Source organism: Chinchilla lanigera, unplaced genomic scaffold (genome assembly GCF_000276665.1).
Source record: "Chinchilla lanigera isolate Chin_1 unplaced genomic scaffold, ChiLan1.0 scaffold00020, whole genome shotgun sequence".
Classification (NCBI taxonomy): domain Eukaryota; kingdom Metazoa; phylum Chordata; class Mammalia; order Rodentia; family Chinchillidae; genus Chinchilla; species Chinchilla lanigera.
In genome coordinates, this window is record NW_004955421.1 from 27,286,816 (window position 1) to 27,299,698 (window position 12,883).

General features: G+C 45.7%; 1 protein-coding gene across 8 annotated transcripts in view; it reads left to right on the forward strand.

Annotated features, from left to right (window-relative positions):
• Positions 1 to 12,883, forward strand: part of Celf2 (CUGBP, Elav-like family member 2) — a 310,354-nt gene that overhangs the window by 222,319 nt on the left and 75,152 nt on the right. For all 8 annotated transcript variants that reach the window (XM_013513698.1, XM_013513697.1, XM_013513693.1 and 5 more), the window contains exons 4-5: positions 3,865 to 3,913; positions 11,790 to 11,924. In XM_013513698.1, coding sequence (XP_013369152.1) covers positions 3,865 to 3,913; positions 11,790 to 11,924 — 184 coding nt within the window. The remainder of the gene's footprint in view (positions 1 to 3,864; positions 3,914 to 11,789; positions 11,925 to 12,883) is intronic.

Here is a 12,883-nt window from a genome sequence, read left to right on the forward strand (position 1 = left end):
TTTGTCTTCCTTGACTTTTATACCCTGTATGTGATCAGAAATTTGTAAATGAATTGCTCGTGATAATGAGCCATTCTTAATGCAGTACTGACTGAACACCTTCTCGAAGAAGGTCACAGTGCTTCACATACATTATCTAAATTGTCTTCAGAACATGTTTATATCATGATGACCACCCATTCAGAATTCACCAGGGTCTGACGGTCCAGGTCTCTAAGAAATAGATCTGCACCTCCCTCACCCCACTGCCCACCTCAGGCGGATGAAGACCAAAACAGTTTAGGCATACAGTGACAGTAGCGTAGAATAGAGGCCACACTTCCCTGAGCCTTCTAGACAGTCTCCGGTCAGAAACTGAGCTGCTGTAAGAAGGGAAAGTGTGAAGTCTGACTGTAGTTATAGAGATAAAGTATTATGGGAGTTTAGAGGAAGAAGGTTACGTTCAGCTAAGGGGATATTGCCTGCATCTTCAAACAAGTGTTTGTGTCACTCCTTCAGTGAGTGAAACCTGCAGTTAACTGAAGACCCATATGTCCAATGCTGGGCATTTTGTGGAGAAGCAGTGTGATAGAAGGGAGTTGTCACTGGATTAAGAGAAGGGAGATTAGATTTCCGATCCCGACTCTATCACTAACCAGCTGTGTGTCCTTAGTGGAGTCTGGATCCCCTCCAGACCTGTAAACCGCGAGCACTGGACTGTGATTTCCAGAGCCCTTGTCAGCTTTAGTGTAGAATGATGCTGCCTTTCTTGCTCTTAGATTTCTCTTCCAGTCAGCTATACGCTTTGCCGATACACCTAAATGTTCGTATCTGCTGCCTGTGCTCTTCTTCTGACGTTTGTCAACAGCTTTTTAAAAATGCATCCACGTTAACCACCACAGTGGACTGTTCCCTCCCTGAGGGCAACAGCCGTATGCGTTCCTTTTTTGTGTCCCCTAAGTAAAGTGGATGCACTTAGCTCCTCTCCTCTGTGTTTAATGCGTGTGTCTCATCTGACTATTTTTAGTACCCTAACTCACATAAGAAGGGAAAGTCTCCCTCCCATTCTGTGCTCCCACCTTCCATTGATCGTACTGTACCCCCCTGCACAACTGATCTTCGCCAGATAGCAGTCTTGATCAGCACACACGCTGCTGTCCTCTCCCTGGCTCCTTCACTCCCTGCGTCTGGAGTTCTGGCCCCTGCCTTGAGAAATGCCCTGAAGACTTTTTTACTTGCCAGATTCAGAGATAGTTGGCATCTTCATCGTGGCCTCTGGGGCACCTGCTCTGACCGTCCCCTTGCTCTGGTAAGCCCCAGCCTCTCCATTGGAACTAGCTGCTCCTGATTCGGCCCCTTTGCTCTGGCCTCTCTAGCCAGTTTTTCCTCATCTTCTCCGTGGTTGTCATCAGCTTTTGGTTTTGTTCACCCTCCTTTGACAGCTTCACTAATGCCTGCGGCTTACACTGCCGTCTCCCGCAGTAGGCTTTAAAGCCCTGGCATCTCCGCCGTCAGCCCCACATTCCAGCTGTTCTGTACATCCCAGTCACAAGGACTTTAGCATGTCCAGACCTGCACGCATCAGCCTCCCCCAACACCGCCTGCTTCCTTTCCTTGCGAGGGCCTTGCCTCCCACAGCCCGTCTAGGGGTCCAGACCTGTTCTCCTCCCTCATCCCCACAGCCACCGGGTACTACCGACGCTTCTACCGTCGCCAGTACACCTGGACTGTTGCTAGTAGCCTCCTAACTGTTCTTCCTGCCTCCTGTGTCTCTTTTTCATAACCCATCCTCCATGCTTAGCCAAAGTGACCTTCGGAGACTGAAAATTTGATATTTTTGCCTTTGCTCCTTAAATCTTTTACACCTGACCATGACCTTTTGATAGAGTTTCAGTTCCTTGGCTCGGAGGTCCTCTCGGCGCATGATGCTGACCACTTCAACTCCCCTCTCTCCTTGCTTCCCCAGGTACATGATGCGCTCCTGAGGGGAAAGAACTGTGCTCTCTCACCTCTGCATGTCTGCCTGGGCTGTCCTGTGAGCTTCCTGTCATCCCTCTTCCTCCAGTGCCACGTCCGAGGACTGGAGCTGGAAAGCTCCTCCTGGGAAACCTTCGCCAGGCAGAAAGAGAGCCTGTGCACTTGTCTTGCCTCTGCCCGTCTCTTGTCGTGGTGCTCAGCTGCCTGTTTGCAGCAGTGTCTCCCCACACACACACCTGAAGGGGAGTAGCTTCCTCGCCCGGCCTTTGTTCTCAGGCCTCAGCCCAGAGCCTGACCTGTGAGAGCTCTTTCTTCCATGCTTGCTGCATGGCCAGACAGATGCATGCTGCCAGTGAGAAGGCCACTGCACTCGAGACTGTCGGTCTTCTCCAAACGTTTTATCTTGTCCTCCTGTCTATTACATAGAATAGAGGCCACACCGCTCAGCCCAAATCAAGGGCTTTCACCATTTACTTGTGCCAGCTTCTAAAGGTATGTTTTCCACTTTTTTGTGGAAAGACTGGCCGTGCAGGACCCCACACATTCCATTCCCACTGCAGCTTTGGCTCCACAAACTCAGTATGTGAACAAATGAAGTAGGAAATTGAAGACTTGCTGTCCCAAGGCCTGTGTTCTGTGCATAAGATTATCATGCTTTTTAGAGGAATCAAAGCAGCTCTGAAATTTTAGCCTCTTATCCCTTGAGATCCTCCCTGTCTCTTCTTCCTCTTGTGTTCTAAAGACCCTGGCAGGCGTTAGGTACACATGGTCTGCCCGATAATAATTTCCTATCGTATAAGTGCCAGAGCCAAGTACCATTCCTCTTTCATTTAAATTAGATAAAACCCTGAGCTGTGGCTTGCGAGCGATTGAAGTCCGCTGGGGAAATCAGAGGTTCAGAGAGGATGGAACCCGCTATAATGAAAGCATTTGCACAGCCGGTGATCCCACCCACCCTGTGGCTCCTGTGATCCTTAGGCATGATGAAATTCGAAGCCGGAGGGCCTGTGCAAGTCGTGTCAGGAATTTATTTTAATTGGAGATGGTGGTAGCATTATGTGCTCGGAGCACACTCTGTGGCTTGTGCACAGGGGTGTGTTCGGCATTGCGTAGAGAACCAAGAGCATGCAGGTCTGCAGGATTCAGGAGCTCAGCCCCATGTTTCAAGCTCCTTCTACTCGTGCATATGTACTGCTCATGATCGTGAGGTCCGTGTCTCCCTTCCACCGTTCCTCCCTCTTTGCTTTTTCCTTCCCTCCAAATTTTCAGTGGCTCTGCATTCCTATTCTGTATTTAGCATTTAATAACAGTGATTTATTGACACCTGAGTCAATCCAGTGCTAGTTCTTCAGATCACTCCTGACACCTCAGAAAAATTCACAAAACTTAGAATGGCTGGAAGAGAAACAAAAATTCACATTTAAGTGTGTAGTCGTACAATGACAGTAATTTTTTTCAGCACCCTTAGGTTCTGCGTGTGTGTGAAGAACTTGCTTGTTTAACCCTTCCGTGCAGGTGTTATCTCCATCTTACAGACAAGGAGACTGAAGCTCAGAGAAGTTAAAACACTAGCCCAGGGTTACATAGCTGTAACGAACGGCAAAAGCAGAAAGATCTGCATGATGAAGGCAGCAGCCAGCCAGAGTGGCAGAACCAGGTTTCGAACTCAAGCTTGACTCCAAAGTCCAAGCTATGAAGTACGATGTTGCAGAGCCTCTGACCTAAAAGGGTTATACTGCTGAGTGTAAAACTCAAGCTTGGTCTTTAATAGACAGTTTTACCTGGGAGAAGTCTTCATATTACGTGTATGCCCTTCTAATAAGAGCCGTACTGAAATAGTGTCACATTTCTGAAGTTGGTTTTACCGTTGTTCAATCTGCCTTTACTTTCTCACTTTTGTGTTTTTAGATGCATCATCCCATTCAAATGAAACCTGCAGATAGTGAGAAGTCAAACGGTAGGTGCTAACCAACTGTCTCATTTAATAATACCTGCTTCTTTAAATTAAAAAGTCGGGTGGGGGAGGGCTGCAACTCAGTGATAGAAGCCCTGCCTAGCGTGCAGGAGGATCTGGGTTAGATCCCCAACACTTTAAAAACAAAAGTGAGATGGGAAAGGAAAGAGTCTTCCCCAGCTGCTTTTTCTTTCTGGTATGTGGAACTCGCTGGCCCAGGAACCTTCCCACTGTGATCAGCGCACTCCATTCTCTTGTCTCACTTATCGCTACTGTAAAGATCTGAGAGACTGTTGCAAGGAATGGTTTCCATGTCTCGCTGCTTGGGGCTTGCCTGGTGCAGGGCCCCGTAGCGTCTGGCCCTTGTTTATCTCCCCTAACATAATATGTGGCTACCTGAGGGGTGGGAAGAGAACATAAGCAGGAAAGGAATCGTGCATTAAGAATGAGACTAGATTTTTTTTCCTTTTCCATTTGCTCTGATTGTTTTATTGCCCTCTTCTTTAAATTGTACCAGGACATTTGCATCAGAATTCAGCCTGCTGATTAAGTCAGTGTACAATAGCTGAAAAATATGCATTTGATGAGATCCATGATATAACTGGGATTTGCCTCTGCAAGACACTAGAGGGTTGCGAGCCCACATTTCTCTCAAGTTTTTGCTTCCATTGCTATAAGCCTTCTGTCCCGGTTTTGTTCTTTTAATTTACTGAAATGTATGTTAAAGAATCGCCCGCCACCTTAGACCACAGAGCTCCTCTGTCCCATAAGACTGACGTAATCAGCACTGTTTCCTTCCAGCAGGCAGTTTTGCACCTCATTAATTAGTAATCAGGGCAGAAGCCGTGCACTTAGAGATCTGCATATCTGCAAATGTAAATTATGACTGGGCTCTAAATTTCACCGCAAGGAACTTTTTGCTAACTGTAGTGCATCCCATTTTCTAGCTCCTTCGCAGACTAGGAAACACTGAAAAATTCCAAGTTCTTGCACGGTGCTACTAGCACTCATTTCATCGGGGCCTTCCTCTCGGGAAGCAGATTCTGGTGCTTCCCCCCTGCGTCCTCAGACCTGTACTTTCCGTAGGGTGATTTCCCTTTTTCCTATGTGGCTTTGTTACAAACATGCCATTTTGTGTCAGAAGTTCTAAATGTGCCACTTCTTTGTTATGAAATTATGATCATGCAGCTTCATTTCCTCAACAGTTATCCACTGATAATTTATTGTATGCCAGCCACATTCTAGTGGCAGAGTTGCAATAATAAAGTTAAAAACGGAGAACAAAAAAAAAAAAAGACTGCTACAGACTGTATCCTTGACCTCATGGAACTTACATTCAGTCTATTGATTTAAATACCTAGACATGAACTCCTTCATACAGTGAAACTTGTGGTAACTGCCTCACATAGGTTGGCTGTTTTGTGTGTCCCTTCCTGAGACTCATGTGCAATGTGTTTAACAGTCTTGAAATGCTAGGACACTTCTGTAAAACACTGATTGCATTAGTACCATCCAGAGCTCTCCCCCTAGCTTTACAGGGTTCCTTGCACATGGCTACCTAAGTGAAAAACCATTTCCTGTGCTCATTACTCGAGCTCTTTTCCCTGGAGGTGCCGCCTACAGTGTGTTCTGTTCCTTAACAGGAGGCAGGAGAGACAAATCTTGTATTTGTAGAGCAAATCCTGTCAGTGAAGGTCTTCTCACAGTTTCCAGCCACCAAGAGATGCTCCCTGTCCTTCGCCTCATGTCTTTCAGCCGTGTCCAGACAAGGGCAAGGGAATGAAAGTCTGTGGAAAAGGGTTTGTCTTCTGAGCCTTAGGTTGTTTTTATAAAAACGTGATGAGTTCAGCAACTGAGTTGAAACCATACAACTTAAAATACCCAAGTCACTGGAACATGAAGCAATTTCTTGTTTTGCATTTTCTGCTGCATGTGTAATGCCCTAACCTAGGAATCCTTCCCATAGGCCGGCTGCTAGGCATTTTGCTGTTTGGTTGCTCTCGCTGTCCAGCATCTCTGCTGGGCGCTAAGGATAATGTTTGCTTTGGGTCTGGCACCACGCACAGCAACAGAAAGCTGCCGTGTTGTGGGTGCCCCCAATTTTACATGATCTCAAAAGTCAAGAGGATTGGGTGCTGTTATTACTAGAACAAGAAAGTGCCTAAAAGTACCCCTTTTTAGGAAGCAGCATGGGGTAGCAGTTAGTAACTATTTTGAGACATCCAGGTTGACTTCTGACTCTACAGTTATTGGTTGTGTCCTTCAGCAAGTTACTTCACCTCACTCAGCCTCAGCATCTTCAGCTGTAGAAGGGGACTACAGTAGTGTAGCATGAACTCTTTTTGTAATATCTGCTTTACATGGCTGGCTGAGGATCGTATAATTTAACATCTATAAAGAGCTTCACCTAGTACCTGGCATGTAGTAATACTCAGTAGGCTAAGATATGCTAAATTAACAGCATAATTCACTAACCTAGAGAGATGTTTTACTACCTTCTAAGTGACAGAGGCCTTCTAATATGGCCAGGTCTTCCTGTGCTCTATAGATTGATCTTCATTTTCTGAATTTCTAGCAAAAAGTGTAAATGGAATGTAAAAGAGTCTTCTTCGTGGAGGCTCAAATGGAGCCTCACCTTGCCTAGATATGGACAGGTCTTGTGGTTCTCTTTACTTAAGAATCAGAAGAAATGTATCATTTTCTAAAGCAAGTGGTAAATCCTGCAGCCCTTTCTGATTCCACAAGGCATTTTTGACAGGTAAGCATAGTTTCAGAAGCTCAAAGAGCACAAAGCTCGGGTGCTCTAAATAGCTCCTATAGCTGTGAAAGAAGTATAACGAGCTCTAATTGCACTTTTATTGAGTTTGCTGACATTTATGCATAGCACAAAGGACTCATCACAGTTAGACAGTTACTGTCTTCATTATCTGTGTGTTCAGATTTTTGAAACTTCACATTTGCTGAGCAAGAAAGGACCGCTAATCACAGATCAATTAGTGATGGACAGATGAATTCCTGAAATGCAATCACCCTCTGAAGCCCTTACCAATCTGGAGATTCGAATAAAGAGAACCTCTGTAGTGAGACCAGAATTGTTAGATTGCTCTTAGATCGACCCTGCACTTCCAGATTTTACTGAATGGGCTTCCTTAATTCTGTGCCTTCCTATAACTTGGCCTTTCAGTTGGCTCTGATTTAAGCTAGAGCCTCTAGCACTTCTACGCAAACTCACAGCATCTTGTTTCCCTCCCCTGTGCTTCTTTTTTGCCAGGTTCTAAAAGAAAAAACAAAAAATCTAGATAAATTCTAGATAAATAATAAAATGTCAGGAACCCTAAGGAGAGCACATTGAAAGACCTCACTGTCAACAGAATCTAACCTTTTTGCTATTATTCCACTGCAGCAAATTGAGTGATGATACAAGGACATTTGAGGAGGTACAGATTTAGGATATTCACATGAACTAGCACAAACACAGTTATACTTTTATTCTGGGTACCATCTGTATACTATTCTGTAAACCATCCTGCTTTTAATCCTCTATAGTTGTGCAGTAGAAAGTGCCAGCTGCACAATATTTACAAGCAGTTGCTGAAGATAGTCTAGCAGGGAATGACAGGAGAAGCATTGAGACTGCCTCTGGTTCTGGCTTGGGTCCTAGTGGCTGGACCCAGTGTGGACTGTTAATGTCATGCTTCTTGTTGCAGGGAGGATTGTTTTTACCAGTAAACATGCCATGTAAATCCTTCCTGCTTTAACCTTCCCACCACACAACTTGGGTGGGTCCTGAAAGCCTAGAATCCAGAAATGCTGTTTAAGACCACTGTCTGTTTTTGCTCAAGTCCTCCAAAACCTGCAGTATTCATGCATCAAGTTCAGAGCCAGCAAGAGAAAAGATACCCAAATATTGTTCAGGGTAGGTGGAGACCTACAAAGCCTGCCTTAGAAACAGGAATCATGGGTGTTTCCAAATCCATCACTTTCTGACCAACTGGAAGATGAAATAATTTTGAAATTCAAAGTGGAGAGACTCACGGATATGGAGGCAGTAATTAAATGCCATATGTTAGCACTAACACACTGAAAAGTTGTTAATTAATTCAGGCAGCCCCAAATCCAGGTGTGACTTTGACAGATTGTACACCAGGGTGTTAGCACAGACTTACAATTAAGGATATTTTTAAAAAGTTTCTATTCTTCTAGTTTTAAAAAGTCACCCTTATACTTGAAATATTAACCTTTTCTTATGCCTTAAGAGGAGAACTTTAAGTGGCCACTAGTGCGGAAGTCCTTGTTTCTCTTGAGATTGATGGAGGAGACCAGACCTTGTGCATCTTTTCCCTTAGAGGGCAACAGCCTTAACTTTTAGTTCTTTCTATTTTATTCCCCTAAAGCACCTAGCAGACTACTACCAGTACAGTAGGTTCACTTAAGCAATCCACATTTTCATAGATTGAAAAAAATAAGTGAGATACTGCCAATGAATACTCAAGAAAGACTAACCAACAGTCATTAAAAAGTGATGAAAAATTAAGTGAATTCTAGATATTTACATTTATTCAGAATGTTCACAACCCTGTTAAGAATCCTTAGAACAAGAATCCTGGGAATAAACTTTATGAATAAGTTTTCCCTGGGCAGTGGGAAAAACACAACGGAGAAGTGAGCAGGATATGTGTGATCACCCTCAGTTTTGTCCTTAAAGTAGTCATGACCCAAGTGTTAGGGCCACAGAACAACTTTGGCTAGTGAAACACTGAGAATGTGCAGCCTCCTGCATGCCCACACGTCCGTCAGCCCACGCAGAACAGGAAGAAGCGAGCGTTTCAAGTAACATGATTGATATGTTTCCTTTTCTTTTTCCTCTAGCTAATCCTTCTTACTTTTCAAAATGTGAATTATCTTCCTTCTCTCTGCCAGGCTGAGTTTATCCATCTTGACGGCTGGGAAGGCAGGATTCCCTCATAGGTGGTATCCATTTTCTTAATATCCATCTTAGGAAAAAAAATTATTTTTTAACTTGCTCAGGAGCTATATATTTAATTTACTGTAGCATTACCCCGGAGCTCAAAACCTGTGAATTGTTTTAGCTTAATACCATAATTATAGGTTTACCAGTGAAATCAGGGGCCAAGTGGGAATTTTTCATTTGCTTTTATTTAAAAAACTAAAACCAGTTCTTTGAGGTAAGAATAAATACAAGAATTTTTTTATTCTCATAAAGATGCCAGTCGTCGTTTCTGGAGATAGCAGTCTCGGAGACGAGCAGGTAGAGTGAGAACAGCAGACCAGCAGCCTCTCCTCCCTCCTCTGCCTCGTGCGGCCAGTCCCACTCGTCTCCCTCTCGCTGGCCCATTCGAGCGAATGCCACGTCCTCGCGCCGGGAGCCTCCTGTGTGAAGGAGGCCCCGTCATAGATAGCCTCTGTTCGTCCCAGTGTTGGGGACCGCAGTGAAGAGAGCCCTGGCCAGGGCTTCTGACTCTTAGCTGTGCCGTGCTGCCCGTGACTGCAGGTTCTTGCAGTTCAGAATGCGTCCTTGGTACTTCATGTACTGAAGGTGGCTTCACCTATTCAGTGCAAGGAACTTTGACTGAAAACCTTTCATGTGAATGTAGGAAGTCAGGTACGCAACCACCGCCCTGCAAAGATTCAGCGTCCGTCACTCTGCTGTTCGATCTACGTTAAGTCTCAACATAAGCAGTGACCTTTCGAGCCCACTGTCTCCCCTGTTCAGTGATCCTCCAGAGATGAAGAGCGAACAGTGCGTGCCATATTCAGTTCAGACTTTTCCTCTGTGTACCCTCAGTGTAATCCCCTTATTTCCCAGTGCAGTTTGGCTTACCTAGGCAGTGCCTGCTTCTTCCCTCCCACTGCCGGTCTGTGCAGACCCGACCCTGCTCCTTACGGTCCAGCTTCAGGACCTCACAGGGGCCCTAGAGCTTCTCTGCATTAGCTCAGGAGCCTTTGCGTGTGGAGACTGAGCGGAAGGATTCTGCACCCGCTCCCGCAGTGCACCCCCCAGGCGCTGCATGGACGGAAGCATAGGGCTGGGCTGCCTTCTCCACAGTGTTCGGGAGAGAAAGAAAAAGAAAAGAGTGTCAACACTCATCAGATCAATGACAGAAGTGAGGCCTAGGAGTCAGACGGTTCCAGGGTCACACATCAAGTGAGCAGCGGCACCGGAACTAGAACCAGATCTTGTCCCTGCTGCTGCTCTCCCCGCTAAGCGTCCTCTGTGTCCTCTAAACTGGTTCGAAACACAGTAGACAGAAAAGAACCCTGAGCATGGAGGCAGGGAGTCAGGTGGTCCAGGTTAGACCTCATATCTGCTGGATGATCTGGATAAATCCTTTCCTTTGCCAAGGCCTCGGGGATCCATTTTACAGATAGACAGAATGGTTCTCAAGTCTCTTCTTTCCAGTCTGGAACAGAATTTTAGCCGACTCGGTTATTCCTTCAAAGCTGTGCCACCCAAGCTAGTAGTTACCTAGAACTTTTAAAGCTTAAATTAATTAAAATGAAATTACATTTAAAAAATCAATTCCTCCATCACATAAGTGATCGGCCACCGCACACGGCTTTAGCTGTATGCAGACAGCACAGATACAGGACTCCTCCAAGGCTGAAGGAAATGCTCGTGGATTAAATGAAAATGAGACATTATCCAGAGAAGGACTAAAGGAAACAGAAATAAAAGCCAACTAAATAGCAGTGGCAGGATTACAACACAGATTCAGAACAAAAGTTTACACACACTGACTTGTGGCACGGCCTTTACCCTAAGCCAGGACTCTAGTCTCTGAGGGCAGCTGGCTATCCTTTTCTTTTCTAATTCTAAGAATGGATTAAAATGATGTAATGGGGGAGGGAGTTCTCCCCATGGGTGTTCCTGATGTCCTTAAAAAAAAAAAAAAAACCTTCAAGCACTGTCCTGAAATCAGTTATAACCTTGCCTTGTTCAGGCTAAATATAGGTCATGTATTCTAAGCACAAAGGTTTTGAGGAAAATCTCACAGGTCATCAGAAGTGGAGCTTGCCTTGTCTTTCCCTTGTTAGGTTCCAGTTTGGAAGTCTTCTTGTTACAATACTCAAAGGGTGTCTCTGCCTTTCAAATATCCAACCCTCAAGTTGTTGGAATAGTGTCACTCCCTCCTGCTCTTAGTGTCTCACAAGAAGCCTGCAGCCACTGGAGGTGATCCTCAAGTAGCACCAGCCAGCTTCTCTGATTAACATTGGCTGCCCCTGCAGTTGCAACCAGCCTGGCTGACTAGAACCAGGTGTAGATCCTAGTTAGGGACCCACTTAGGAACCTAGTTAGCATCTCACGGCCACTGCCTGTGGAAGGAGGCTCTCCAGAGAAATGGGATTCTGATCTGCTACTCTTACTTAGATCAGTGGGGACTAACCTACTTGAAACAGGGAGAAAAAGATGTTTTCTTCCCTTGAATGCTCGGTTTAAAGTTATTTAGCTGTTTTACTACATCTGCTCCTGTTGCTTTTTCTCTCCTGATCTTTCTCTTTTCTTGTCTCTAGAGTTAAAGAACATCTACAAAAAGCCCAAAGTAAAATATGTATTCAAAAATGTCTCTGTGGAATAGTAGTGTTTGACAATTACATAAGTATTTTACAATCTTAGTAAACACTACTGTTGACTCCTGAATGGGAAAAAACGTTTCACAATGTTCTATATCCTGTGAATTCATCATATTAGTACGAAGTGGCTTGAAGAGAGATGGAGTGTTCGGGAAGGGCAGGGAAGAGAGAGGCGCGGGACGGGGCGAGAGGGAGGAAGGCAGCATGGAGATCACTCAGCTTCCCATGGGGCGCTGGTTTGATGGGGTGACGAACCCTTTTCTCATTCACTGTTTTTACCTCCTAGCTGTGGAAGACAGAAAATTGTTCATAGGCATGGTTTCGAAGAAATGTAATGAGAATGATATCAGAGTGATGTTTTCTCCGTTTGGCCAGATAGAAGAATGCCGGATTCTCCGGGGACCTGACGGGCTGAGCCGAGGTGAGGGTGCTGTGTGTAAAGTCTCTTTCCTAAAGTGCTGATTAGAACTCCGTGTCACAGCCAAGGTAGACGTAGGCACCGCATGCAGCAGAGGTGAAGAGGGCCCCATGTGGTAAAGTTACCCATCCTGAGCGTTCCACCCTCGCTGAAGTGATCACCTTCTGTTTCTCAGGTCGAGAAGGTCTGAGTGCCAGCAGATTGGCTCAGGGTGTTACTGTCACGGAGGAAGCTGCCAGGCTGCCCTCTCACTGCCTGTCCCCTTCCAGCCTCAGATTGAAGCAGATGAGGGCTGAGCAAGAGATGAGCAGGATGAGCTGATATTTGCTGTTTTCACCTTCATCCCCTGACTCGGTGCCTGGGCCTGAAAGCACCGTTAAGGGGATGGTCCTCTCCACACACAGTCCAAGCCCAGACACCTGCTGCTGTGCTCCTGTGCAGTGCTGGGAAGATACGGGCTCAGGATACCTCGGCCTGTCCAAGATCTTAGAGTTCTGTGTCAAAGAGTGAAGCTTCTGAAGTCCGCATCCCAGGGAGGTGTTTTAAGTAACAGAAAAATGACTTTGTCCTGAAAAACACTGTAGGTTCTTCCCTGCCTCCATGATAAAGCCAAAAGCTGCGGCTCAGAGCTGTGATGAGTACTTTTACAAGCGGGTATGCAGAAGAGTGGGAGATCACCCTTCTGTTGGTCTTCCCTTAGCAAGTCGGCACCCTCTTCCCTTCAGCCGCTCGCAAAGGCGGGCCCTGAGCGGTACAGTTACTGGCTGCAGTTCCCAGAGGCAGTCCCAAGTGGAAATGTATACATGAAATGTTTTCCACTTCTCGCTGGAAACACATATTTTCGCAACAGGGAGAGGCTTTTGCTCTCTAGTAGTGCCAGGACCTGTGGGGCTAATTAGGATCTTGTTAATTCTTATGCTCTGAGCCTGGGCCAACCCGAGCACCCAAGCCACACTCTGATA